Consider the following 26,622-nt stretch of genomic DNA (forward strand, 5'->3'; position numbering starts at 1 on the left):
GGGGGCGGCGGGGGCGGCGGGGGCATGCGGAGCGGCAGCCGGGGGGAAGCAGCAGCGAGGGGACCCCCGGGAGCCCCTCTGCGGCCGGGGCGAGCGGCTCTGCGGGGAGGAAGAGGAGGAGGAGGAGGAGGCACGAGGCTGGCTTCGGGAGGATGCGGTTGGGCTTTGGGTGGGTTCCTAGGGGTGTCCAGTTTAGGAATGGCAGTGGAGGGGTTTGGGATCACCCCGAGCTGGCCGGACTTACCTCCTACCACTGCCCGAGCTCCCGACCGCCGGTGTCGGGGCTGGCCAGCCCCTCCCTGACCCCCCAAAGACCCCTGCACGTCCCGTGGCTCCCCCTGCCTGCGGGGCGGTGTTTTGGGGAGGGAAGCCAGCAGCAAGCGGGCACCAGAGCCCCCAGCGTCCCGCTCCGAGCTCACAGCGATGCCGGGGTGGAGCCGGGATCCCTCCTGGAGCCAGCGGCGAGGGGGTCCTGCCCCGGCCCCCCCGGCCCCGCGGGCGCCTCTCAAGCGGAGGCTGTAACCTGACGTCTCCTCGGTCTGAGGGAGGAGGAAGCGAGGCGGAAAGGCCCTTTTGGGGTTGGGAAGGGGCTTCTGGGCTCTGAGCAGCTCCAGCACCGCGGGGGGAGCTGGCGGGACGGAGGGAGCCTGGGCGGGCGAGACAAGAGCAGGAGAGAGTTGGCAGCGGAAAGAAGCCCACCGGCTCGGTGTCTTTAGCAATCCTTTATTCCAACCGGCTCGCTGGCCGCCACCCGGCATCGCCGTGCGCTCACCGCTCTCCCCCGCGGGCATCCGACGGCTCCGGGCTGCTCACCGCCCCGCAGCCCCCGGCAGCGCCTCTCCCCCCGCTGCGGACCCCCCAGCGCCGGGCGGGGCTCGGCCGAGAGCCGGGGGGACGTACCTGGATGCCGACACCGTGGCGGATTCCCGGGAGGAATGCGCATCCTTACGCGCGAGCCGACGGAGCCCCGGGCCGCGAGGAGGAGGAGGAGGAGGAGAAGGAGGAGGAAGAGGAGGAGGAGGAAGGGGTCACGTCTTCACCGGGGAAAAACGGGCGCCCAGACGGCCAGGCTGCCCGCGGCACCGAGGGACGGGGCTCGTCCGGAGCACGGGGACCCTCCGCGGCCAAAAAGGGGCCGCGCGGGAGAGGTTTTGCCCGGGGAGCAACCCCGGAGGGACCAGAGGAGGGACCCCGCTGTGGCCAAGTCCTCCAGGGTGGTCCTGCTGCCGGGAAAGCCCGAGACCTGAGCGGGGGAAGGTGGAGGAGAGGGTTTGGTGGTCTACTGTCACCGCACATCCCGCGGGGTGAGGAAAAAGAGGGAAAAGGGGAGAGGGAAGGAGCCCGAAGTGCTCCGGGGGGAGACTCACCCGGCTGCCCCGTGGTCCCGCTCGGCCGCCGGGCTTCCCCGAGGAATCGCTTTGTGGAGGGTGCCGGCTCCCGACGGCTGGGCCCCCTGGGCCGCCCTACTCGCCTTGGTTTTAATTAAACAGATAAAGCAAAGACACTCCATGCCCGGCCCGCGGGGCGCTGCCGCTCTGGGGGACGCCGCTCCCGTGCTGCCTCTCAAAAACGGCCAGCGGGAGGCTCACGGTGGGTGCTGCGGGTCTCTCACGGCTGGGATGGTCCAGGGCACTGTGCCACACCCAGGGGACCGTCTCGTGCACGAGGGTCCCGTGGCAGCCCCCAGCGCAGGGTCCAGCCCCGGCTGCATCCAGCCTTTCACTCCGTGTCCCCATCCCTGCCCGCAAGACCCATCCGAAGGTGACACCGGGTCCTGGCGGGGTGGCCCGGGAGAGGAGAGCGGCCCGTGGGGCAGACAGGGAGAGGCAGGTGATGGATTTTGGGAGGAGGGATCGCTCCGGGGAGCTCAGCCGGGGCCGGATGCTGACGCCGGGATGCGGAGCGCCCTGCCCGGGAAGCGGAGGGAGCCGGTGCCGTGCAGCAGAGCGGGGAGCAGCAGCAGCAGAGCGGGGTGTCACCGTCCCCCCACCCTGGTAATGCCACCCGAGGGGTGCAGCACCCTGGGCCGAGCACATCCCTGTCCCCAGCTGGACCCCAGCATCCCCTGGCTGTTTGGGGAGCACCCCCAGCTGTGAAGTAGGAACCAATTGTCCCCCAAAAGAGGAGAAAACCTCCCAAAATGTGCTGCCAGCCAGGCTGCCTGTGGCTGGGGGGTTTTGGGACCGGGGGCTGCACCCCTGGGGTGGGCGAGGGAAGCGTTAGCAGCGGTTTGGGGGCTGGCTGGGTGAGGGAGAGCAGGGGACGCCCGTGCTGGGGCCGGGCAGCTCTACCTGAGAAGAAATGGGCTTTGAAGCCCTTTTTGGAGACAGTGTTGTCGGACTTGAACTCGATCCTCATGTTGTTGTACTGGGAGGTGATGACGTCGGGCTTCTCGGCGCCACAGAACTTCCCGTGCAGCTTGGAGTCGGCCGTGAGCCCGCTGCGCACCTCCACGAAGTCATATTTGCACACCTGGAGGGGACACGGGGCTGGGGACACGGCAGTGCCACCCTGCGGGCCACCAGCAGCCCCTGAGAGCACCCCCGGTTCTGTAAGTAGGAGCCAATTGTCTCCCAAAAGAGGAGAAAACCTCCCAGAAGGTGTTGCCAGCCAGGCTGCCTGCGGCTGGAGGGTTTTGGGACTGGGGGCTTCACCCCCGGCGTGGGCGAGGGGCGGCACACGGCGCAGAGAGGAGCTGCTCCCCCCACTCACATCGTTGCCCTCGGTCTCGAAGAAGTCGAACTGGAGGGAGATGCGGTACTGGGTGGGGGCCACCAGCTGCCAGATGCAGTTCTTGTTGGGGGGATACTCCTTGGGCCAGCCCGGGCTGGTGATGGAGCCGTTGAGCTTGGTGAGGAAACCTCCGCAGGCGGCTGCAGGGCGGGACCACCCAGCGCCCGTCACCTCCACACAGGGCCGGGGGCTCGTCAAGGGGCACGGGGGGGCTTTTGGGGGGTCTCAGGGGACACTCACCCTCGCAGCGGCGCTTGTCGGATGCCAGCTCGTAGCCAGGGTCACAGGCACATTTGTAGCTGCCCAGGGTGTTGACGCAGCGCTGCTCGCAGCCGCCGTTGTTGGGGCGGGAGCACTCGTCCATCTCTGGGCAGGGCAGGGCAGGGCGGGTGAGCGGCCGGGGGGCTGCGGGCACCCCCAGAACCCCCCGCAGCACCCCCCAAACCTTTGAAGAAGTTGACGGCGAAGCCGGCCTTGTTGATGGAGCCGTCGGACACAAATTTCATCCAGAGCTTGTTGGAGGTGCTCTTGATGTCGTCGGGTTTGTCGTAGCCGCAGTAGCGGCCGATGAGGCTGCTCGAGTCGCTGCTCCCGTCACGGATCTCCAGGTAGTCGTAGGCACAGCTGTCGTGACGCTCGATCTGGGGGGAGGACGGCGGCACAGTGAGGTGGCACAGCGAGGTGGCACAGGAAGGTGTCACAGTATGATGTCACAGTATGATGTCACAGAATGATGTCACAGTATGATGTCACAGAATGATCTCACAGTAAGGTGTCACAGAATGATCTCACAGTAAGGTGTCACAGTAAGGTGTCACAGTAAGGTGGCACAGTGAGGTGTCACAGTGAGGTGGCACAGTGAGGTGGTACAGCGAGGTGGCACAGTAAGGTGTCACAGTAAGGTGTCACAGTAAGGTGGCACAGTGAGGTGTCACAGTGAGGTGGCACAGTGAGGTGGCACAGCGAGGTGTCACAGTAAGGTGTCACAGTAAGGTGGCACAGTAAGGTGGCACAGTATGATGTCACAGTATGATGTCACAGAATGATCTCACAGTAAGGTGGCACAGTATGATGTCACAGTATGATGTCACAGAATGATCTCACAGTAAGGTGGCACAGTAAGGTGGCACAGTATGATGGCACAGTATGATGTCACAGAATGATCTCACAGTAAGGTGTCACAGTAAGACGTCACAGTACGATGTCACAGTGAGGTGTCACAGTGAGGTGTCACAGGTGTCAAAGTAAGGTGTCACAGTGAGGTGTCAAAGTAGGGTGCCACAGTAAGGTGGTACAGTAAGATGTCACAGTAAGGTGTCAAAGTAGGGTGTCACAATAAGGTGTCACAGTAAGATGTCACAGTAAGGTGTCACAGTAAGGTGTCACAGGAAGATGTCACAGTACGATGTCACAATAAGATGTCACAGTAAAGTGTCAAAGTAAGGCGTCACAGTGAGGTGTCACAGTATGATGTCACAGGAAGGTGTCACAGGAAGGTGTGACAGTAAGGTGTGACAGGAACATGTCACAGGAAGATGTCACAGTAAGGTGGCACAGTAAGGTGTCACAGGAATACGTCACAGTAAGGTGTTACAGGAAAATGTCACAGTAAGATGTCACAGTGAGGTGTCACAGTGAGGTGTCATAGTAAGACGTCACAGTGAGGTGTCACAGGAAGATGTCACAGTAAGGTGTCACAGTGCGGTGGCACAGTAAGGTGTCACAGTAAGATGTCACAGTAAGGTGGCACAGTGAGGTGTCACAGTGAGGTGGCACTGTAAGGTGGCACAGTAAGATGTCACAGTAAGGTGTCACAGTGAGGTGTCACAGTGAGGTGTCACAGTGAGGTGTCACAGTGAGGTGTCACAGTGAGGTGTCACAGTGAGGTGTCACAGTAAGATGTCACAGTGAGGTGTCACAGTGAGGTGTCACAGTGAGGTGTCACAGTAAGATGTCACAGTAAGATGTCACAGTACGGTGTCACAGTGAGGTGTCACAGTGAGGTGTCACAGTGAGGTGTCACAGTGAGGTGTCACAGTAAGACAGTCCCTGTCAGGGTATTAATTGATGCAGGTTCTGTGCATTCACAGAAGGCTGATCAATCATCTTTATTAAGAATCCCGCTGTTCTTTTAAATCTTAGTTCGCTACAGGTTGACCTGATTGGTCCTTTAATTAAAGCACCAGCACTATTGGCTAATTAAGAAACCACCCTTTGGTAAACAAACCTCCATGACACATTCCACAGCAGCAGGTGCAGCAAGTTAAGATCAGAATTGTTTCTCATTCTTTTCTCTGATGTTCTCACAGCCTTTCCCAGCACAGTGCCTGGGAACGTTGTGTTTCTCCCCCTGCTCAGAGAGCTGCTGCCACAGAACAGGGCTGGTTTTGTCCTTGCACCCCCAAACCCTTCCCGCCCCTGTCATGCGGGGAAACTGAGGCACGGAGGCGTTGCTGATGGACGCAGCAGCCCCAAACCCATCCTGAGGGAGCTCTGGGATGAGGAGATGACCCCTCCCCAGCCTCGGGGGGACGCTGACCCACCTCGAAGGACTGGAAGGTCAGGCCCACGTGGTAGCCCTCGGACACGGTGATTTTCCAGACGCACACCTTGCTGGGCCGGTAGTCATCGGGGTAGTTGGGGGACTGGATGTGGCCGTTGTCCTTCTTCACGTCCCCCCCGCAGATGGCTGGAAGGGAGGAGCAGCAGCCTGAGCCCCCCCGGCCCCGCGCCGCCCCCTGGGCCCCGCTGCTCCCCCCTACCTTCGTAGACGGCGAAGAAACCTTTGCCCACCCAGTTGCTGCTGCTGCGGAACTCCACCCAGAGGCGGCTGTCGGTGGAGACGATGGGCTCGGGCAGCTTGTTCCCGCAGAACCTGCCTGGGGAGGAAGGCGTGCTGGGCTGCCGTGCTGGAACCCTCCTCTTCCTCACCGCCATCTCCTCTTCCTCACCGCCACCTCCCCTTCCTCACCGCCACTTCCTCTTCCTCACCGCCACCTCCTCTTCCTCACCACCACCTCCTCTTCCTCACCACCCCCTCCTCTTCCTCACCGCCCCCTCCTCTTCCTCACCACCATCTCCCCTTCCTCACCGCCACCTCCTCTTCCTCATGGCCATCTCCTCTTCCTTGTCTTCTCCTTCTCTTTCTCATCATCACCTCTTCTTCTTCACTGCCACCTTGTCTACCTCACCATGACTTCCTCTTCCTCCTCATAACCTTCACTTCACCACCGCCACCTCCTATTCCTCATTGCCACCTCCTCTTCCTCCTCACCATCTTCTTTTCCTCACTACCACCTCCTCTTCCTCCTCACCACCTCCTTTTCCTCACCACTACCTCCTCTTCCTCACTGCCTCTTCCTGCTCACCAGCTCCTCCTCTTCATCACCACCTCCTCTTCCTCCTCACCACTTCCTCCTGGTCCCCCCGATGTCCCTTTCCAGCTTACAGCCAAAGGCTGCTTGTCCCCCCATTCCTCCCCCCAGTCCCTCTGGCTTTTCTGGCTGTTGCACTTCAGCTGCTGAGTCCAGGGGACTTTGGGAATCCTGGGATTTGGGAAGTTCATGGGATGGAACTAGGATCCTGGAATGTCCCTGGAGAACATCACAGGGATGGGACAGGATCCTGGAATCTCCCTGGGGAACATCACAGGGACGGAATTTTGATCCTGGAATCTCCCTGGGGAACATCACAGGGATGGGACAGGATCCTGGAATGTCCCTGGGGAGCATCACAGGGATGGGACAGGATCCTGGAATCTCTCTGGGGAACATCACAGGGATGGGACAGGATCCTGGAATCTCTCTGGGGAACATCACAGGGATGGAATTTTGATCCTGGAATCTCCCTGGGGAACATCACAGGGATGGAATTTTGATCCTGGAATCTCCCTGGGGAACATCACAGGGATGGAATTTTGATCCTGGAATCTCCCTGGGGAACATCACAGGGATGGGACAGGACGCTGGAATCTCCCTGGGGAACATCCAGCTCCTCGGGGTGGGACTGGGACACCGGCACTCCCTGGGGAGAGGTGTGCCAGCCAGCTGGATCATCCAGACTGGTCTCACTGGTGCGGGCTAAACTGGGAGTTCCATTCACCTCAGTAACCCCTCTGGGGGGTAATCCCCCCCTCCCCAGGACTTTGGAATACCAGGCAGGCAGGGCGAGGGGCAGAGGGAAGCCCCTGGCCCCCTGCCGGCCGCGGAGCGGTCCCGGCGGGCAGGAGGAGCGGGCAGGAGGCCCCGGGTTGTTACCTCGCAGCGTGGCCTTTCTCCAGAACCCGTCTCTCACCTCCACGTAGTCGTACCAGCACAGCCGGCTTCGGTACAGGTCCAGGGTGGTGAAATTCAGGATGATCTAAGGGTGGGAAGGAGCAGGAGGAGCGTGGGGTGAGCTCCCCCCACACCCCATCCGCCGGGAGCCGGGGGAACCTGGTGGAACCCAGAGCCGCTCTGCCTGGAGCATCCCACCCCACAAGGGGGTGCTGGGGCTCGGGACACCCCAAAACAGGGCTGGGAGAGGGCGGGAGCCGTCACCCCGGCAGTCAGTACCTTCTCTCCGGGGGTGACCGAGATCCTCCAGACGCAGTGCATGTGGGCAGAGTATCCATTGGGGAATTCCGGGGAGGAGAAGTTGCCCTGGCTGTCCTGGAGTGTCTCCCCACAGGCTGCGGAGGGAGAAAATCGGGATTCAGACCCTTCAGGGAACCCCCCACCAGCAGGGAGGGCATCACTACCTTTACCCCCAACCCCAGCGCCCTTTTCCCACCCAAATTCCCAGCCCCGAAGGCCAAAAAAACACCGCATCACCAATCCCCAACCCTGCCTGGAGCGGCTCCCGGCTCCGTGGCACCCCTCCAAGGCTGCAGCCGGGGGGCAGGAGCGCTGCCGGCCCCCCCGTGCGGTGCCACGCCGCGGGGCCCGGCTCGCCGCCCGCGCTCCGGGCAGGTTTCCGCGGCTGGAGCCGGCCCAGCGCTGCCATCTGGGAGCCACATGAGGCGGACACGGAGCTCGGCCGCGGCTCTCGGGGGGCCAAGGCGGCCGCCCCCCTCCCCACCCTCCCGCTCGGAGCGGGGGGCACGAGATGAAAGGTGAATCGGTGCAAAAAGGCCGCTTGAAACCTGGGCTCGCTGCCTTTTTTCCCTCCTCGCTTTGGAGTGGAAACAAAAGAAGGGGACGCTTGTGATCCAGAGAGGCTTTTTCGGGGGGGGCTCCTCCCTTTTTTTTTGCTTTTCCTTGCTCCAAACTAATCACTTTTCCTGCTCCCCTGAAGGCGGCACGACGGTGGGGCCCCTCACAAAGGCTTCCCTCTTCCAGGCTGCTAATTAGTTGCTGGAATTAAGCGGGAGCGTGCGGAAGCCAAACTCCTTGCAGATGTTGCCAGCACAGCCCCGGAGCACGTGCCTGCTGTCGGGGGACTCGTGCCAGCCGCCCCCTCCCCGCGGCTGGGACAATGCCACCGCTCATGGTCACAGTCCCAGAGCCCTTGGAGGTGACAACAGAGCTCTGGTGACGATCTGCTCCAGCCCCGGGGGACTTGAGGGCTCTGATGGGATCAGGATGTCCCATCCCACCTCATCCAAACCCCTCTGGGTGCTGGGGTGGGATGGAGGAGGCTCTGAGGAGGCTTCGCTCCCCAGGGGCGCTTGTGGGGTCAGAGGATGCTCTCAGGGGATGCTCTGCTCTTGGGGGAATGGCCTTTGCAGGATTTTTCAGGGGGATGCTCTTGGAAGATCCTCTGGAGGGATGCTCTTCCCTTGAAGGATTTTTTGGTAGGAATTCTCTGGGGAGATGCTCTTTGGAGGATTTTTTGGGGGATGCTCTTGCAGGAGGTTCTGGTTGGGAGATGCTCTTTGAAGGATTTTTTGGGAGATTTTTTTGGGAGATGCTCTTTAGAGGATGCTCTTTAGGGGATTTCTTTGGGGGATGCTCTTGCAGGAGGCTCTGGGGGGAGACACTCTTTGAAGGATTTTTTGGGAGATTTTTTTGGGAGATGCTCTTTAGAGGATGCTCTTTAGGGGATTTCTTTGGGGGATGTTTTTTGGGAGATGCTCTTGGAGGATGCTCTTTGGGAGATGCTCTTGGAGGATGCTCTTGGGGGATTTTCTTGGCTGATGCTCTTTGGGGGATTATTTTTGGGGATGCTTTTGGAGGATGCTCTTTTGAGGGCTGCTCCAAGGAGATGATCTAGAGAGGATTTTTTGGGACAACACTTTGGGGGGATGCTCTTTTCTTGCAGGAATGGGAAGAGGGGGAAGCTGAGGACACCTTCACACAGGCAGATTCTGCACACAGCCCCCCCAAAGTGGATGGAAGAAAGCACCTTGAGCACTCTTTAGAAAATCCCACAACAGTGAGAACCCCAAAACCACAGGAAACAGGGAATCCACCCAGGACGACGCCACTTTTGCCAAGATTCGGGGTGAAGCCGAGTGTTTCCTGGGAAATACAACCCCGGGGGCGCTCCCCTGGGCTCTCTGTGCCCTGGGGGTGGTGGCACTCACCTGGGCAGCGGTAGAGCTTGCGGGCCTGGGCAATGTCCCCTTTGCTGAGCCGTGTCCTCTGGCCGATGGCGGGACGGACGCCGTTCACGTCGTACTTGGGCAGGATGGTGTCCAGGAAGATGCCCCTGGGGCAGGAAAGGGGTGAGCCGGGCGGGAATCGCCAGCCCTGCGGCCTCACCACCGGGAAAGGATGCTAAAAACAGCCTGGCTAATTAAAGCAGCCTGGCTAATTAAAGCCTGCAGGCCGGTGAGTCAGCGGGGATGTGTCCCCAGTGGAGGTGACTGCGGGGACAGCAATTCCCTGCTCTGGGAAGGGACCTGAGGGGTTTCATCCCACCCAGAATGCCATTGGAAGCCTTTCTTGGAGGGAATTAACTCTGTCCACAGCTGGTAACCATCCTCAGCGGCTGGGGACACTGTGCCATTGTCCCTAGGATGTGAGGTGACACCAGGGGACACCCCGGGCCGTACCTGGAGAAGGTGTTCCTGGCGTAGTGCATGATGCTGTCAAAGTCGTAGGTCTCCCCCAGCGACTCCACCTCCTCCGGCTCCATCTTGAGGAAGTTGTATTCCTGCCCTGAGGACAGGATGGGGACACTGCCAGGGGGACCCCAACTTCGGCAGCACCCCACTGCAGGGATGAAGAGGAGGAGGAGGAGGGGAGGAGGAAAGCTCATCCCCACCTGGCTGGATGTTCTCCCGGATGATGGAGACGTGGTCATCCCGGTCGGGGCGTGTGTGCTCGTGCCAGAAGCCGATGACGTGGCCCAGCTCGTGCACCACGATGCCGAACTTGTCGCAGTTTTTGCCGATGGAGATGGCCTGGGGACCCCCTCCTCGGCGGCCCACGTAGGAGCAGCACCTGCAGGGGAGGAACCTGCAGGTGATTCCTGGCTCTCTGGTGTGGACATGCCCGTGTTCCCCAGCCAGGAGTATCAGGTCCCAAAAAATGCTGGGCATATGGCAATCATCCCCGATACAGAACTTCAGGCATCCTGCCCATGTGAGGAACTCGAGCCTCAGCTCTGCCTGGAAACTGGGAGAGCTCAGCTGCTGGCACAGCATGGCCCAGCACGGCATGGCACAGCTGCACCAGCCCCAGCTCCAGGGGTCCTGCTGGCTCGGGTGCCCACCCAGCTCCCTGGAGCCATCCTTGCCCCTGCCCTGGGCTGTGCTGCTCCAGCCCTGCGCTCTGGACCCGGGCTCAGGGTTTGCACCCACGCAGGGGCTCCCATTCCAGGGGAAATCCTCCTCCTAACCACCATCTGCTTGGCCAGGGCTGTGCCCCGACGTGTGAAGATGCTGAGCTCGTCCAAACCCCTGTTTCCTTTGGCGCCAGCCCTGCTGCAAGCCCGGGCTGGTGCCGCGCCACCGACCTCATCCCCCGGCGGAGAGCGCCGAGCTCCGGCACCTCCTGGACCCCAAGGAATGGATCCCCCCTCCAAAACCGAGCCCCAAACTGCTGGGCCAGGTCCTGGAGCAGCCCTGCACGTACCCACAGGGGCGGTAGGTGAACACGATGTAGCTGTCCTCGTCGTTGCGCTCCAGGAAGGTGACACAAGTGTGCTTCTCCCAGTGGCGCATGGCCTGCCGGAAGATGGCTCGCTGGCTGCCTGCGGAGGGGCGGCAGGGGGGTCAGCCCGGCGGGGAAACTGAGGCATGGAGGGGCCGGCCACCCTGGGCTGGCTGTCACTCACCGCTGAAGTTGCCGCTGATGACGTAGGGGATGACCCCATCCGGCCACACTCGCTCCGGCCGGGACGTGGCGGCGCGGCGGCTCCGTGCCCGGCCCCGGCCCCGGCGGCGCCCGGGGTGGGACCGGGGGCTGGTGGCGTTGCTGCCTGCGGAGATGGGGGGGTCAGCAGGGCCGGCCCCCGGGGATGGAGGCAGGCAGGGGGCACCGGGGGCACGGGGTACCTGAGGAGTTGGAGGGCAGGCGGGTGATGGTGTGACGGGCCAGGTCCACCACCCGGTCCACCTGGAAGAGCTGCAGGTCCTCCTCGTCCAGGGCAATGTCACCCAGGAAGGCGGCTGGGAGGGGAGGAGGAGGTGTGAGCCCTCCTCTGTGTATCCCAAATCCCATTGAGTGCCTCTCCCCAGCCCCTCCACACCTGGCAAGCCCCGAAGGTGAAGGCAAGCCCTTCCTCCCCCTCCTTCTCCTCCTCTTCCTCTCACTCTCCTTCAGCTAAGTGTGGTGCTGGCCGGGCTCCCCCCACTCCCCAGCAGCTGGAGCCAGCCCTGCTCTCACATCTGGATCGCATAAAACCCATCCATCACTTTTTAGGGTTTCTATTATTATTTGTGTTGCAAAACTGCCTTTTTCCCTCCCGACTTTTGCTGACTTTAGGACCCCCTTCCTGCCCGGCTCTTGCCCCCTAGCCCGGTGCGAGCTCCGACAGCCCCAGGATGCTCCAACCAGCGACCTCTGAGTCATCTGCCAGCGCGGAGCGGAGCCATATGGGCCGGGAAGCTCCCGCTGCGCCCACGGCCCGCAGGAACGGGGCCGGCCGTCTGCCGGGGCCGGGACGCCCCTCCAACACCAGGGGATGCTCCAGCATCAAAGGGCTGGAGGACATAACTCTGCTCACGACCCTCCCTCCTCCTCTCTGTCGTCCATCCCGCGGCCCCTGCGGGGCTCGGGGCCGCGGGACACGCGCGGCTCCCGGCGCTTGGCCGGCCCCGAGCCCCGGGGACGCGGCGGCTCCTGCGGAAACGCCGGGGCTGCCTGAGGTCAGGCCGCGGCTCCGGAGGTGGCAGCAGTGGGGTCGGGGTTCCTCGCCGGTTTTGGGGGTACCTGAGGAGAGCAGAGGGTGCCTGGCACCCCCTGGCCTCGCCATCCCTTGGGAAGGGCAGTGGTGGGGAGTGGGGTGGCCAGAGCAGCTCAGGGAACGAGGGCGAGCGGAGCCAAGGTCGCGCCCCAAGCAGTTAGCAAATGGATCCCTAAAGAGCCACTAATTATGAAGGCAAGGCGGGACAATTAGGATAACCCGGAGAGGTCCAGAAAGCCGGCACGGGGTGAGAGGAGCAGCCATGGGATCAGAGGAGCAGACTGGATCCCGTCCCTTTCCACGGCACCGAGCCCAAAGCTCGCTGCAGCGGCGGTGTGGAGCACTTTGGGGTGAAGGAGCCGCCTTTTGGGGCTGTCCCCGGCACTGACCGGTGGGTGAATCCCATCGGGGGAAGCTCCGGGGTGGAGAGCAGACCTGTGGCAGCGCCGAGGGAAGAGCAAACAAGCCGGGGCCGGCACCTCCCCTGGCAGCGACCTGCGGCTGGCACGGCCAGGCTGCAATTTGAGGGCAGAGCAGAGGCAGGAGCCGGCCCCGGCCTCCCCACACCCTCCCCGGGGCCGGGAGAGACGTGTCCGAACGGGCAGCGCGGGGGAGGACCAGGGCCGGGGAGCAGGACGAGCGTCCCGTGCCAAGAGCTGCATGGAAAGACAAGGGAAAGTAAGCTCGCTTACAGCCGAGCAAGCGCCGGCGGAGCCAAGTGATATAGAAACCATATGTGAGGGATTTGGGAGACGTGAGAGAGCCGGGCAGGCCAGCCCGGGGCTGGGGGGAGCTGCTTTTCCCGGAGGTTTGAGGCAGCTGGGCTCCCCCAGAACCCCCCAGGCCACGGGGTGGTGGCTCCTGGAGGGGCCGCGGGGGTGCCCCGGCAGCGATCCCTGCACGGACACGTCGGGGCCAAGCCCAGAGTGTGGGATTGAGAAATTCCAGGTTGGTTTGGGCTCCGCTCACGGCCTCCTCCCACTGGCTCCCTGTGCACCCATGGAATGAGGTGACACGCGGGATGTTTTGGGGGGGCTCTGCTCACCAAAAGCCCCCAGACACTGCAAAGTTCCCCAAGGGGCTTTCCTGGGGACACTGCCACACTGCTGCCACTTGTCCCTTCCCTGTTCGTGTGGGAGAGGTGAAGGGGACTCCCTGCAAGTAAAGGGAACCCCCTGCAAGTGAGGGGGACCCTCTGCAAACGGGGGGCTCTTGGCGGGAGAGGTCCCAGCCCTCTGCTGGGCACAGCCAGGGTTGGAACAGGGGGGAACACCCCCCGAGGGGTCACACCCCCAGCAGCACATCCCCTCACCCGCCAGGGCACAGAGCCCAAGGGACCCCAAACCAGGGGACGCAGGTCTCCAGCCACCCCTGGAGGTGTCCTGGTGTCCCTGCGCTGCTCCCAGCCTGGAAGAGCGGGGGCTGTGCTGCGGGGGCTGCTCCTTGCTCAGTCACAGAGGCCCTGGGGGCAAGGTCCGAGCCGCGGCGGTGCCAGCGGGGGGGATGCGATGCCAGCGGGGGGGATGCGATGCCAGCGGGATGCCAGCTCCAAGGCCAGGCGTGGGGCACGCAGCAGCCGGGAGTGAAGGAGGAGAGAGGGGGATCATCCCAGCTCCATCCCTGCCACCCCCAGAACACAGGCAGCCTTTGGGAGCCGCTCCCACGGAGCTCTTCCCCCTCCGCAGCCGGGAGATAGCTCAGCCCTCCTCTGTTGTTTGACTTTTTGTGCTGTGTTTTCTTTCGGGTTCTCGGAACGGTGACGTAACCCCGGGGCTGAAGCTTTAGACAAACAAGGTTTTTCATTCGGAGCCGGGCCAAACCCCTCAGCACCCCATCCCGAACCTACAGGCACCTCCCGATCCTCCTGGATCCCCCTGCAGGGTCCCTCTGCTCCCTGCCCGGGATGCAGGAGCTCAGCATCCCCCCGGGCAAGGTGAGCCGTGCAGGGGGCAGCCACGGGCCTGACCTCTCTGGCGTCACTGGGATTTTGGGATGAGCCTGACCTCGGGCCCCACCAAGGTTGGGAACGGAGCTGCAGGAGAAATACGATAAAACAGGCGGTGGGAAGGGGCCGGGGCGCGAACTCGGTGTTCTGGTGAGCCGGGAAAAGCAAACAGAGCCGCGGGGAAGCCTTGGCAGGGCAGCGGCAGATAAACAGCACAGGATCAGATTCCAGGGCAGTCTGGGGCAGAGGAGGCTCCGTGCGTGGTGCAGGGCAGGGGGTACCCTCATCCCTGCCAAGATCCCACCAGATGGGAAAGATCCTCATCCTCGTGTGGGTTTCACCAGCTTTGAAGGACACTGGGCAGGAGGGACCCTCATCCCTGTGAAGATCCCACCAAAGGGCGCCAGGTGGGAAAGACCCTCAGCCTTGTGCAGGTCTCACCCTTGTGCAGTTTGAAGGTTGCTGAGCAGGAGGGATTCTCATCCCTTGTGGGTGCCAGGAGCCCCCCAAGGGCGCTGTGCAGGGTGGGCCCAGCCCAGCATTCCCTCAGTGGCTCAGCAGCTCCATCCCAAATCCTCGTGCGAGTCCCGAGCATCACTCCCGGTGCAGGCAGGATTTGGGATGTGGAAGGAAGCAGGGATTGAACGGCTCTGCCCCTGCCGGGAACGGGATGGAAGCGAGATCTTAAATAGGTGCGTCCCGGCCTCAGCCGAGCTGCCGGGTTGAAAAGCCACGGAGCCACCGGAGCAGCATCCCACTGGCTCTCAGAGTCCTTAAATATGTGAGGAATGCTCCTCGCACCGCCCCTCGCCCCCGCACGCCGGCCCAGCTGCACGGCAAAACACGCCGGGGCTGCGGCCCGACGAGAGGGGACCCCTCTGCTCCGGGGGGTCCCCCCGGCCCGGGGGTCTGCGCTGCCCGCGGCGGGGGGGGAGGATGCGGAGGTGGAAGGACGCGGAGCATCCCGGGGTTTTGGGGCAGGGGGAGCAGCCGGGTCCCCGCAGGGAGACCCCGGGGACAGCGGGGACAGACGGAGGGGAAGCAGCTCCTCTCCTGCCCCCGGCACCGGCGCGGCCCCTCTCCCGGTGCCCCTCGCCGGCGGCGGGAGAGAGGGAGAGAGGGAGCCGCCAGCCTGTAAACGCCGGGGCGAGGAGTATTTGCTTTCCCAGAGCACCTTCCGAGCAGCACAGCAGGCACAAAGCAGGAATTCAAGCCTCGGAGGCCAGGCTGGGAGCCAGGCCAGATCACGGCCCCTGTGCAGGCTTGGGGAAACTGAGGCACGGGGGCATAGAGCCACTCAGCACCACGGGGCACCCCCCAAGAGCTCAGATATCCGTCACTGCCATCCCCCACCTCCTGCTTCCCGGCGGGAGCATCCTTATCCCAGCTGGTGGGTTTGGGATGCCCAGGGCTGTGCCAGCACCGGGCACTGGGCATCCAGCAGCTGGGCGAGGCAGAGAGGCTCCAGCACAACACCCAAAGCGGAGGGATGATCCCAATCCCGAATTCCCTCGGGTGCAAAGCACATCCTCCCTCCGCCAACGCTTCCCTGAGCACCCACAGCCAAATTCCCTCCCCAGCCCTGGGCAGCGGCATTCAGGCTCCAACCAAGCCCTTCGGCATTCAGGCTCCAACCAAGCCCTTCGCCTGCTCCAGGCCATGAAATAAGCACCGTGGAGCCTCGAATAAACATCCCGGGCAGCAAACAAATTCCAGGGGCAGGAAACGTCCATGGGGGCAGGCTGGGAGTGGGAGGGATAGTTGGAGCACTCCGGGGAGCCTTTTCCTTCTGCTCTTCTTCCGTGACAGCAAAAGGAGAAAAAAGCCTCCTCCAGGGCTCGGCGTGGAGGATGCCAAGCCTGAGGCACGCCGGAGCCCCGGGATGGAAGGAGCCGTGTGCAGGGAGCGAGGTCTCCCTGCGTCCCCTCTGCAAAGCCAGGTCACCGAGGAAAACACATCCTGGGCCAAGAACACCAGTCCCTGTGAAAGGGAGAGCTGCTGCAAAGGAAAATATTTGGAAATTGCACTGCCAAGGGGATGTCGGGGGGGTTGTTGTCACTTTGGAGAGGAGCCTGGTGGCAGCAGGAACAGGGAATGGACAGGGGGACGGGCCCTGACACTTAGCTCCACACACGTGGGGCACCCCGGGCTCTCCTGTCCCTGGCTCTGGCTCTGCCAAAAGGCTCCCAGACCTCTGGGCATCCTCCCCGGGGCTCTGGCTGTAAACATCCCCCCTGTTGTGCTTCCTGTCCTCAGAATCCCCCCTCCCAGCACACCTAAACCCCTTCCGGAGGCTGCTCCCGCCTCTCTGACAATCCCTCCTGTGGCTCGGGAGTTCCCACTGCCTTCCCCACGTGCGTGGAGCGCGGTTTGCCACTCCAAGTTTGCCACTCCAAGTTTGCCATCCCAAGTTTGCCACCCCAAATTTGCCACGCCAAGTTTGCCACTCCAAATTTGCCACGCCAAGTTTGCCACTCCAAATTTGCCAAGCCAAATTTGTCACTCCAAGTTTGCCTTGCTGAGTTTGCCAAGCCAAGTTTGCCACTGCAAGTTTGTTAAGCCGTTTGCCATTCCAAGTTTGCCATGCCAAGTTTGCCATGCCAAGTTTGCCATGCCAAGTTTGCCACTCCAAATTTGCCACTCCAAGTGTGCCACCCCAAGTTTTCCACGCCAAGTTTGCCCCCCAAGTTTGCCTGCAGTGGCCTCCCGCAGCCCTTGGCCAGGTGATAAGCGGGACCTCCGTTTCCCACGGCTCGGCGGGATGCACTGGGAGCCTTTTTCTCTCCAGAGACCTCCAAGAATCCTCAGCAAAGCCACGGGCAAGCGGGAGGACACGTCGTTGCCCAGAAAACACCCTTCCCGAGGAGAAATTTCGGGGAAACCTCGCGGCGAGCCGTTCTCCCTCCCCTCACCGCATCCCCTCCCGGCTGCTTTGTTCTCCCCGGCTCTCCCCGGGGCCTTCCCGGCCATGTGTTTCCCAGCCCCGGATAAAGCCTCAGGAAGCGCTGTCTCCCCCCTGGGCACGACCCGCCGGCGTGAATCAGCAGCCGAGGCGTTTCCCAGGAGCCAGGGAAGGGAGGGCAGCGAGGAGCGAGCCCCCGGCCCCGCCGTGGCACCCCGGGCCCCCGCCGGAGGATGCCGCCGCGCCGAACGGGTGATTACACAAAGATAAAGCAGATCCCGGGATCGGCCTGAGATTTCCAAGGTTTGCCGAGCCCTGAACCGCAGGCCTCCCGCCGGCCCCGGCTCCGCGGGTGGATTTTTACCCTGCATGAATAAGTGACATATAACGGCTGGAAAATATTTTTGGGCAGCTTGACAAGTGTGACTGCAACCAGTAGCCTGGGCTGGCTACGCCTGGAAAGTGTAATCTAGGTGAAATCCCAGCGGCTGGAGAACTCCAGGCACGGCTGGGAAGCTCCTACAGCCGGGAAAGGGGAGCTCAGACCCCCAGCCCCACCCGTATGTCCCTTGCTTCTGCCACGCAGGTGATGCTGAGCTCCCCATGCGAGTTTGGGAGAGCAGATCCCCCCAAACACCCACTTTGGGGGGCTGTGTGAGCCCCCAAGGGCTCTGCACCCCCGTGTCCCTCTCCCCAACGGTGCTGAATGTTGGACAGGGGGGTTTCAGCCCCCCAGTTTAGCCAAGCACCCCAAAATGTGGGTGTGGAGCTGACCCGGGGTACAAGATGGGCTCAATCCAACCCCCCCCGGTGCTGGGGGCACCCAAGGGGTCCCGGCTCCCGTTCCCACATTGCCCAGGCAGCCCCGGCTCGCCGGAGGGTACAAGATGGGCTCAATCCGCCCCCCCCCCCGGTGCTGGGGGCACCCAAGGGGTCCCGGCTCCCGTTCCCACATTGCCCAGGCAGCCCCGGCTCGCCGGGAAGAGGCAGAGCGAGCCCTGGGGCCGCTGTCCCAGCGCAGCTGGGGGTGCTGGGAGCCCTTCCAGCCGCCTTTCCCAACCGGAGATCCGACCCGGATCTGACCCGGCGGCTGCTCCCGGGCACCGAGACCTGACCGGGTGAAGGGAAACCGGGGCCACGGCCGGTTCCTTCCTCCCCGGCTGCCCGGGGGCTGCTCCAAGGGCTGCATCTCCCAGCGGTTTCCCGTTTTGGCATCCTTGGAAGCGACGCGGCGGCACGGGAGGCTCTTCCCCTTCCGCTGGCACCGCTGCAGACGGGTGGCATCAGCGGGGTGGCCGGCGAGCCGCGGGCAGCCGGTGGCCTCAGGATACCTCTGGCATGAGGAACACAAATCCCTCTCCCCGTGTTTTCCATCCCCGGAGCCACGGCCGTGGCAAAATTTCGGTGCTTGGCCGTTTCTGGCACTGCTCGGAGCTTGGGGGGGTCTTAACACCCCAAAACTGAACCGAACCCTCGCATGAGATTTCGGGGGTGGGGAGAGATCAGGAGGATGCCAGGGAAATTTGAATTTCATCATCTCGGTCCTGTGGAGCCAAACGAGGGTGAATCCCCGGCTCGCTCGATGCGTGGCAGGGCCTGATCCCCCCCCGCCCCCCACCCCCGGCTCCCGTAATTAAATTAATCCCATCAGGATATCATAAAGGCTGGACGGGAATAGCGAGGGGGCAACAGGCGGCCCTGGGAGGCGAGGGGGGCTCTCGGGGTGCACAGGAGCGGGGCGAGGAGGGGACAGCGGTAAAACTCATGAATCGGGAGAAGCCTCGGCTCCGCCGCTCAGCTGGAGGAAGCGGGAGCGGAGGGAAGGCTCCAGCCGGCTCTGCCCGGACGGTTTTGCAAGCCTTGCTGTTTCAGCCCGGGAGGGCAGGAAGGGAAGGATTTTTGGCCAGAAAAAAGCCCTCGTGTAGACAGAGTTATATCAACAGCCGCCTTGCAGCGCAGACAATGCCAGTACAGAGAAACGTGATCCCCCGCCAGACCCCGGCCCTCTCGCCGAGCTCAGCCCTGCACGGCCCTCCCGTGCCTCAGTTTCCCCCCTCCCCAAATCCTTCCATGCCCTTTGGCGCGCACTGGGAGACCGGGATTTGCCCCCCGCAGCAGCCAGTTTGCTCGCAGCCCTTCCAAAACCTGGGGAGCAGCTCCGAACCCCCTGTCCCGGTACCGAGGGACCCCAGCCCGTGGCGGCACCTCCCGGGTGTCCCAGGGGGGACGAGCTTTGGCTGCGGGCGGGGGGAGAGGGCGAAAGCCAGGGGGTGCAGAGTGTGGGTTCAGGGATGGGGGGTGCTGGATGGGTCCGGCTCTGCGGTGGCGTGGGATGGAGAGGGGGGCTGGGTTGGGGGGCTGGGGGCTCCCCGCCGCCTTTGACAGCTCCCAGTGCAGCCAAGAGCGAGGAGGGAAAGCGGGGCGCGGGGCCAGCCCCCCCCTGCTCCTCACCCTAAGTACAACCAGCTGCATCCCGGAGCGGGACCGGCCGCTGCTCCTCCGCTCCCTCCGAGCCCGGGCGGCCGGGACTCCCCGGGCCCGGCGCCGCGGAGCCAAGTTCCGCCGTGCGGAGCCCCGAAGTGCGCGCGGGGCACGCTCGCAGCCCCCGCACTCACCCCCGCACTCATCCCCGCACTCATTCCCGCACTCATCCCCGCACTCATCCCCGCAGCCGGTCCCCCGCGGACCCCGCGCTCCCCTTTGTCCGCCCGCCCGCCCCCCGCCGCGCATCCCCCCGCTCCTACCGGCTTTGCAGGGGTCCTTGTAGTCCAGGGGCTCCTCGTCCTCCTCCTCTTCCTCCAGCACGTAGGAATAGTCCGGAAAGCGCAGGGCCCGGGCCAGGAGCAGGCAGAGGAGCAGCCCGCAGCTCCGCAGCCCGGCCATGGCTCCGGCCGGCGTTTTTTTTCCTCTCTTCCCTCTTTCCTTCCCTTCTTCGCTTTTTTTTTTTTTTTTTTTTTTCCCCCATCTTCAGATGGTCCTTTTCAAAAGGGAAATGAGATCTGGCGGGGGCGGGTTCAAGCTCGGAGCTCGGCCCCTGCAGCCCCGGGCGCAGGGCTCGGAGCGGGGCCAGCGCCGGGGGGGCGGCGGGGACGGGGACGAGGACCTGGCCTGCAGCCCCCGCTCCTGCCCCTCCGCAGCCCCCGGGCCGGCTCTTGCACGCCCCGGGCCGGGGCTGTCCCGTCCCGTCCCGTCCTGCACCCCCGGGTCCCGTTTCTTGTCCCCCGGTACCGCTCGTGCTCTCTCCGGTACCGTCCCATATCCCCGGTACCGATCCTGCCGAGCCGCCCCGCTCCCGTTGCATTTTCTCCGGTACCGATCCTGGTCTCCCCCGGTCCTGCTCCGCTTTTCCCGGTCCCAAACCCCCCCCACCCTCCGCCCCAGAACCGATCCTCACCCGCCGCTCCGTGTCTCCCGGTATTTCTCCTGCCTCACTCCGGTCCCATCCGGTGTCCCCAGCCCCGTTCGTGCCACCCCTCGGTCCCGTCTCGCATTCCCCGGTACCGATCCAGGCCCCCCTGCAAGCCCTGGATCAGTCCCGGCCCCCCAGTATTCCCGGGACACAAATTCCACATCTGCCAGCACCCCTCTGTCCCCTTCGGGGCCACCCCGTGTCCCCAGCACCCCCAAATTACCCAGTCCCACACCCCGTGTCCTGCTCTGGCACCCCAAATTCCCACACACATTCCCCACATTTCCCAGTCCTGGACTCCCAATCCTGCATGTCTGCTCCTTCACCCTCATCCTGCACCCCAAATCCTGGCCAGCACCCCAAGGACTGAATGAGCAGCCCAGGAGCTGGAAAAGCACCCTGGGAATGGTGGGGAAGGAGCCTGGGAACAGGATGAGCACCCCAGGAAAGTTGGGTGAATGGAGAAACACGCCAAAATCTGGGCCAGCACCCCAGGAAGGGTGACCAAGCACCCCAAAAGTTTCATGACCACTCAGAGGAGGGTGTATGAGCAGCCTGGGATCAGGATGAGCAGCCCAGGGTCTGGAAAAGCACCCTGGGAATGGTGGGGAAGGAGCCTGGGAGCAGGATGAGCACCCCAGGATGGTTGGGCGAGTGGATGAGAACCCAAAAGCTGGGCAAGCATCCCAGGAAGGGTGGCTAAGCACCCCAAAAGTGGGATGCCCACCTCGGGGAGGGTGGGTGAGCACCCTGGAGTCAGGATGAGCACCCCAGGAGCCGGGTCAGCCCCTCAGTGAGTGTTTGGGGAGCAGAGGGAGCCCCCAAGGGCGATCCCAGCCCCCAAGGGTGGCCAAGGCACAGAGACACAACCCTGTCCCCTTGCAGTGGCCCTGCCTGGGACATTCCAGCCAGGCAATGCTGCAGTAGGATCTGGCTCATCCCGTGCTGCTCCTGCAAACCCATCCCTCTCCTCTCACAGCGCTCCCAGACTTGCATCAACTTCACTTTTTAGGATTTTAAGTGTTTCCTGTGTCTGATGACCTCCAGAGGGACACACTGGGTGACACCAGCATCCAGGCTCTGCTCCTTCCCTGCCCACCAAGCCCCCAAATCCCCTTTCCCTCCACTTTTGGGGATCCCCTGCATCCAGGGCCTGGCTGGTTCCCACCAGGAGTTTCCTTCACCCTTATCTCTGTGTCCTTTTCCTCCCCCATTAGGATCATCCCAGGATGTTTTCCTCCTTCTCCCTTATTGCAAAACCCACATCCAGCAATACTTTCCTCCTCAAAGCAGATAAATAAACCCTGGAAAAGCGACTCCGTGTCCCCGCTCTGCCCCCGCCCTCACGTCACACAGCGCATCCCAGGGACGGGAATTTGGGGAGAAACTGCTGGATTCCACTCCCGCCTCAAGCCCTTGTCCCAGGAAGACAAACAAGCTTTTGGAATACTTTTTGTTTCCATCCTGCACTCGGGCTGGGGAGGATGTTTGCGGGCCGAGTCCCTGGATGATGTCAATCCATGATGTCAGGGTCCAGCCGTTGCTTTCCACCCTGAGATCGCCCCTTTCTCACGGAGCGCTCCGGGGGAGCTGAGCCTCGCCGAGGAGGCTTTTCCCAGCCCGGCTTTCCCACGGCAGGCTCGGCTCCTGGGAGCCTGGAGGCCGCTGGCCACCAGCATTGCAAGCTGCAGCACTACCTAGAAGAGGAGCAGGGCATCCCAGCCGGCCTGAGCGTCAGGATGGGAATGTCTTCATGCCAGGAGCCCTGGGTGGATGTCACCTGGCACGGGCACACGGATTCCAGGGCTCCTACCTCAGCCTGCCCGCCCTGCAGGGCTTCCTTGGCATCCTGGAATGTCAGGTGGGCGATGCCAGGGCCTGGCACCGGCACAGCCGTGAGGGTGGGGGACACTGGGAGCTGCCAGGAGCATTCCTGGATGCCATCCTCAGCTCTTTTATCTCCAAAACCTCCACAGCAAAGAGCAGCCTGGGGTGTTCCCAGTGCCTTTCCCCCATGGAACCAGGATCAGTGACCCCCGGGGAGACCCCTGTGCATGAGAGACTGGCACGGGATTGTCCCCTGTGCCACTGTGACACAACCCAGGGGGCTGGAGGGTGGCAGCTCCTCCTCCCAGGGATGGGATCCCCCACACCCAGCACCTGCTGGGGGGTTTTACTCTGATTTCCCCTGCCAGGACCCCCGAGGTCCCCACTGTGCCGCAAACCTCTGGAAATCGGGATACCGGAATTATTGCACAAGGACCTGGTCCTGCCAACTTTCTGTCACCTCCTCCATCTGCTCCGGCCTTGGGGGGAGGCTGAGGGAGTCTGGGGGTCAGGGAGGGTTTGGGAGGGGACACCCCGGAGCTGCAGGAGGCTCTGGATGGCTGCCCCAGCTCCCAGCCAGCTGCAGTTGTGCTTTCCCAGCACGAGCACCTTCCCTGGTGCCAGGAGGGGGAAAGGGGGCTGGACCCAGGTGTGGGGGCAGTGGGGGGCTGGTGGTCCTCACTTTGGGGCTGGTGGGCTCCCGTTCCCGGAGGATTGGATGGGCTGCTCCCTGTTTGTCTCAGCCCCAGGCCAATGTCCTGATCCCAATAATTCCTGGTCCTAATAATGCCAGAATCCCATCCTAATAAAGCCTGATCCCAATAAAATCGTGGTCCTTGTAACTCCTGATCCTGATAGAGCCAGCATCTCAGTCCTAATAGTGCCTGATCCCAATATCACCAATATCCCAGTCCTAACAACTCCTGATCCTAATAACACCAACATCCTGATCCTAATGATTTCTGACCCTAATAATTCCTGACCCTAATAGTACCAGCATTCCTGTCCTAATAACACCTCAGCCTAACAACGCCTGATCCCAACACCAGCTCCCTCATCCTGAAAATCCCAATAACTCCCAATTCTTATCATGCCTGATCCTGATAACTCCTGATCCCAGCAGCCTGTCCTAAATCACCCCCTTGCTAATGATCGCTGTCCTTTCGGCACAGGCTGTCTCCAGGAATAGCTCCCAGACCTGGTTCCTGCCCTTCTCCTTTATTCCAGCCTGGCAGAGCACAGACCCATTTTTCAGGCCAGCCTGGCTCTGGCAGCAGGATGGGCCAGCTCAGGTCATGCAGCCACGCTCAGGGGGACCCTCAGTGAGCCCCAGGCTGTGGCTTTGACAGAAATTCCCCCAAAATCCAAGCCCGGAGCCCCTCAAGGCGTTTTTAAGGCAGGGGGAAGGCGGGAGCTGGCGGGAGCGAAGAACTGGAACGGAGAATTGTGTTTTCTTTAAATGTCATGTTTTTTTAAGCTCATTTTTGCACTTGAGTTTGGCGAAGCTGAGAAGACTTAAGTGACAAACCAGCTGTCCCCCGGCACAGCGCAGACACCCTCGCTCCGCCCCCGGCCCCGCACCCGCAGCCCCCCCAGCGCCGACCCCCTGACCCCTCCTCACCCCCCACACCCCAAAATTTGGGTAGGGGGCGCGGGGGCGGCCGCGGAGGAGCCGCTGATGCTCCCAGCGGGGCTGTGCCTGTCGGGGGAGCTGCGAGGCAAAGCTGGCGCTGTGGGGGTGCTGCCGGGTGGGCGGGGGTCCCGCAGCCCCCTGCCCACCCCGCGGGGCTAAGCCCAGTACACAGGGAGGAGGCTGCACAGGATGCCCGCCGTGGTACCCAGGAGGGAGCGGTCAGCCAGGGGCATGGAGATCCTGTCCTCAGCCTGCACAGGGAGGGACAAAGGACATTCTTCATCATCATCTTCATCATTCCTCCCCTCAAGGAGGGGCTGCACAAGGCACTGAGCCCCCCTGACCCCCCCGGCCCAGCCAGGTCCTCACCTGCCGGCGCTGGAAGGTCTCCACCACGGTGTCCAGCCCCGGGATGTTGTCCTTGCCCACGCGGGTCACGTAGCAGGCGCGGTGCAGCCAGGCTCTGTAGCTCACCAGCAGCTGTTGGAAGCCAAACCCGGGTCAGCTCCATCCCATCTCCCCCTCCCCGTGTCCCCAGAGCCCCCCACTCACATTCTTGTAGTCGTAGATGACCGTGGCCGCGTTCCCGTCCCCGCTGTCCAGGTAGAAAGTGGCCGCGTCCTCTTCCCAGGCCGGTCCGGCCCACATCCCGCCCCGCAGGACCTGGAGGGGGCCGAGGGGGGATCTCAGAACCTGCAGCAGCCCCTTCCCTTCCCCCGGGCATGGGGGTGCCCACTCACGGTGTCGGCGTGGCGCTGCTCCACGCTCAGCCACATCAGCAGGGCGCCGGCGATGATGACCACCAGCAGCACCAGCACGACCACCACGATGAGCAGGCAGCGGAGGCGGCCGCAGCTCAGGAGCTTGCGAGGCAGGTAGCAGAGCAGCCGAGGGACGAAGCACAGCGACTTCTTGAGGCAGCCGGAGCAGCTGGCGCAGCCGGGACACTTGGGACACTTGGGACACTTGGGGCACTGGCAGCACTTGGGCAGGCAGCAGCATTTGGCGCAGCACAAGCTGCATTTGGTGCAGCATTTGGCGCAGCACGTGGCGCAGGGCAAGCAGCAGCCTGGGCAGCAGCAGCCGTTCCCCGAGTCCTGGGGGTGCGGGAAAGTGGGGGGAGAAGGGCTCAGGGGGTGGAGGTGGGAAATGGGGGGTGCGGGAGGTTGGGGGTGGGATTGCAGCTGGCATCCCGCTGCCCCTGGGCACTGGGAATGCAGCATGCCACGGTCCAAACCCCCATCCCGGGCACTGGTGCCTTGCTGGGATAATCTGGGCAAAGCCCCGTGCCCAGCTGGCTGCAGGGACACCGCGGTGTGGCAGTGCCACCCGGCAGGGACTCACCTCCTCTTCAAGCACCACCTGCTTCATGCTGCTCTCCATGGCTGCCTCCTCCTCCTCCTCCTCCTCCTCCTCCTGCTCCCATTCCCAGCCCAGCCTGACTGCAGGGACTGGGAACTTTATACTGGGGCACTGGGGTGGGGACCCTGTGAAGGGTTTGGTGGTCCTGGGGTGCAGCCAGGCCCTGGCATGTGACCCACTCCACTGGTGTTTGCTGAGCGCCCACTCCCAGCTGGATCCCCCTGGGAACCTGCTGCTCGAGAGGCTCCGAGGCCACTGGGTCAAGGACCCTTGTCCCCAGGCTCAGGGACTTCTCTGCTGCCCAGGAGCGAGGTGGCAGGGCCAAAGCAAACCCTCCAGGGTGGAGCATCAGGCTGTGGCTGCGCCCGAGGCCAGAGCTGGCTCGTGTCCCTTTGCCAGCTCGGGCACCTGGAGCTGCTTGGTGTGGCAAGGAACAAACAGGACATTAAAAATTTCCTGTAATCCACAGGGATGGGGTGGGAACGGGGTCACCATGGCGTGGGGAGTGTCCCTGTCCCTCATTGCTCCTGAGGCTGCTCGGACACCACTGCTGGTGGCCTTTGGTGCTGGCAGAGGTGCCCACAGTGTGGATTCATTTGGGGTGAGGGGGTCCCAGCTCTGGAATGTCCCCCTTATGTGGGAGGACACTGCTGAGCCTTGGTTTTGTTCATCCATGAGCCCCTCCTATACCTGGGACCCCTCCAGCCACCCCTGAGAGCCCCAACACCCCCAATACCGACTGGGGGGTGAACGCTGCCTCTTTTCCCAGGGAGTCAAGGGCCACGAGAGTCCCTTGAGTGGCTCCTGGCTGTTTGTTCTGTCCCTGTGGGAGCCCTTATCACCTTCCTGGCCCATGGCACCCTCATGACCCGGCTCCTTATCACCGTCAGGGTTTTTTGGGAAGCAGAGCTTCTGGCTCTGAGTCAGCACATGGAAACCTGCAATGTCCCTCCTGTTCCCAGCAAAGTGTCACCCTCTAGAGCTGTGACCCTGCTCTCTGCCTGTGTCAGTGACTTTGGGGACAACACTGAGTTTACAGCTCTGGAAAGATCAAATCAACTTCCAGGGGTCTCTTTTTCCCCTCCCAGCCATGCTGCTCCTCTGTTTTTCAGTGCAGCACTTGGAAGTGGCCCCAAAGGTTGCTCCCAGCTGATGAGGGGGCAAGAGGGGCTGGAAAGGATGGGAAAAGGGGGAGGATGGGGATGGGAATGTGAGGGAGATGGAGATGGAGCAAGTGGATCGTGGTGTCTGTGGTAACCCCTGGTTCCCACTGGGGACGTGGCACAGTCCCTCTGTCCCCACCTGCATGAGGAGGGGACAGGGTTGGGAACATTTCCTGAAGGGAGGGAAGTGCAGAGGTGGCTCCTTCCTCCTCACCCTCCATCCTCCAGACTGGAGAGCACAGGTGGGGATACTGGGAGGGGGGCACAGTTGGGGACACTGGGGGGACACAGGCAGGGACAATGGGAGGGCACAGGTGGGGACAATGGGAGCATTGTGTGCAGTTCTGCTGCTGTCCCCCCCTTATCTGATCCCTC

General features: G+C 62.8%; 2 protein-coding genes across 3 annotated transcripts in view; both read right to left on the reverse strand.

Annotated features, from left to right (window-relative positions):
• BMP1 (bone morphogenetic protein 1) overlaps positions 1-19,759 on the reverse strand; it is a 22,433-nt gene extending 2,674 nt beyond the window's left edge. For both annotated transcript variants that reach the window (XM_041490659.1, XM_041490660.1), the window contains exons 1-15: positions 19,598-19,759; positions 11,156-11,269; positions 10,936-11,079; positions 10,734-10,851; positions 9,922-10,100; positions 9,710-9,815; positions 9,239-9,363; positions 7,287-7,402; positions 6,990-7,092; positions 5,496-5,612; positions 5,277-5,422; positions 3,179-3,374; positions 2,974-3,099; positions 2,713-2,873; positions 2,292-2,472 (exon numbers count right to left, since the gene is read on the reverse strand). In XM_041490659.1, coding sequence (XP_041346593.1) covers positions 2,292-2,472; positions 2,713-2,873; positions 2,974-3,099; positions 3,179-3,374; positions 5,277-5,422; positions 5,496-5,612; positions 6,990-7,092; positions 7,287-7,402; positions 9,239-9,363; positions 9,710-9,815; positions 9,922-10,100; positions 10,734-10,851; positions 10,936-11,079; positions 11,156-11,269; positions 19,598-19,736 — 2,071 coding nt within the window. In that variant the 5' untranslated portion in view covers positions 19,737-19,759. The remainder of the gene's footprint in view (positions 1-2,291; positions 2,473-2,712; positions 2,874-2,973; positions 3,100-3,178; positions 3,375-5,276; positions 5,423-5,495; positions 5,613-6,989; positions 7,093-7,286; positions 7,403-9,238; positions 9,364-9,709; positions 9,816-9,921; positions 10,101-10,733; positions 10,852-10,935; positions 11,080-11,155; positions 11,270-19,597) is intronic.
• Positions 19,760-23,615: 3,856 nt separating this feature from the next.
• On the reverse strand, positions 23,616-25,127 carry LOC121366005 (pulmonary surfactant-associated protein C-like). Its single transcript, XM_041490667.1, has 5 exons — positions 25,067-25,127; positions 24,463-24,819; positions 24,275-24,385; positions 24,092-24,202; positions 23,616-23,973 (listed from the first exon to the last, which is right to left on the reverse strand). The coding sequence occupies exons 1-5, from the start codon at positions 25,103-25,105 to the stop codon at positions 23,878-23,880; spliced, it is 714 nt and encodes a 237-aa protein (XP_041346601.1). The 5' UTR covers positions 25,106-25,127; the 3' UTR covers positions 23,616-23,877.
• Between the last annotated feature and the right edge of the window lie 1,495 nt (positions 25,128-26,622).

This window comes from Pyrgilauda ruficollis, unplaced genomic scaffold, assembly GCF_017590135.1.
Source record: "Pyrgilauda ruficollis isolate IOZ18807 unplaced genomic scaffold, ASM1759013v1 scaffold125, whole genome shotgun sequence".
In the NCBI taxonomy this organism is placed as follows: Eukaryota; Metazoa; Chordata; class Aves; order Passeriformes; family Passeridae; genus Pyrgilauda; species Pyrgilauda ruficollis.

Bases quoted from the DNA above. Each gene is read 5' to 3' on its own strand.
- LOC121366005 (XM_041490667.1), bottom strand. From the start codon at position 25,105: ATGGAGAGCAGCATGAAGCAGGTGGTGCTTGAAGAGGAG. The intron at 24,386-24,462 runs GTGAGTGGGCAC...GGCCCCCTCCAG, and splicing joins AGCAGCGCCACGCCGACACC to GTCCTGCGGGGCGGGATGTG. The intron at 24,203-24,274 runs GTGAGTGGGGGG...GGCTTCCAACAG, and splicing joins TCATCTACGACTACAAGAAT to CTGCTGGTGAGCTACAGAGC.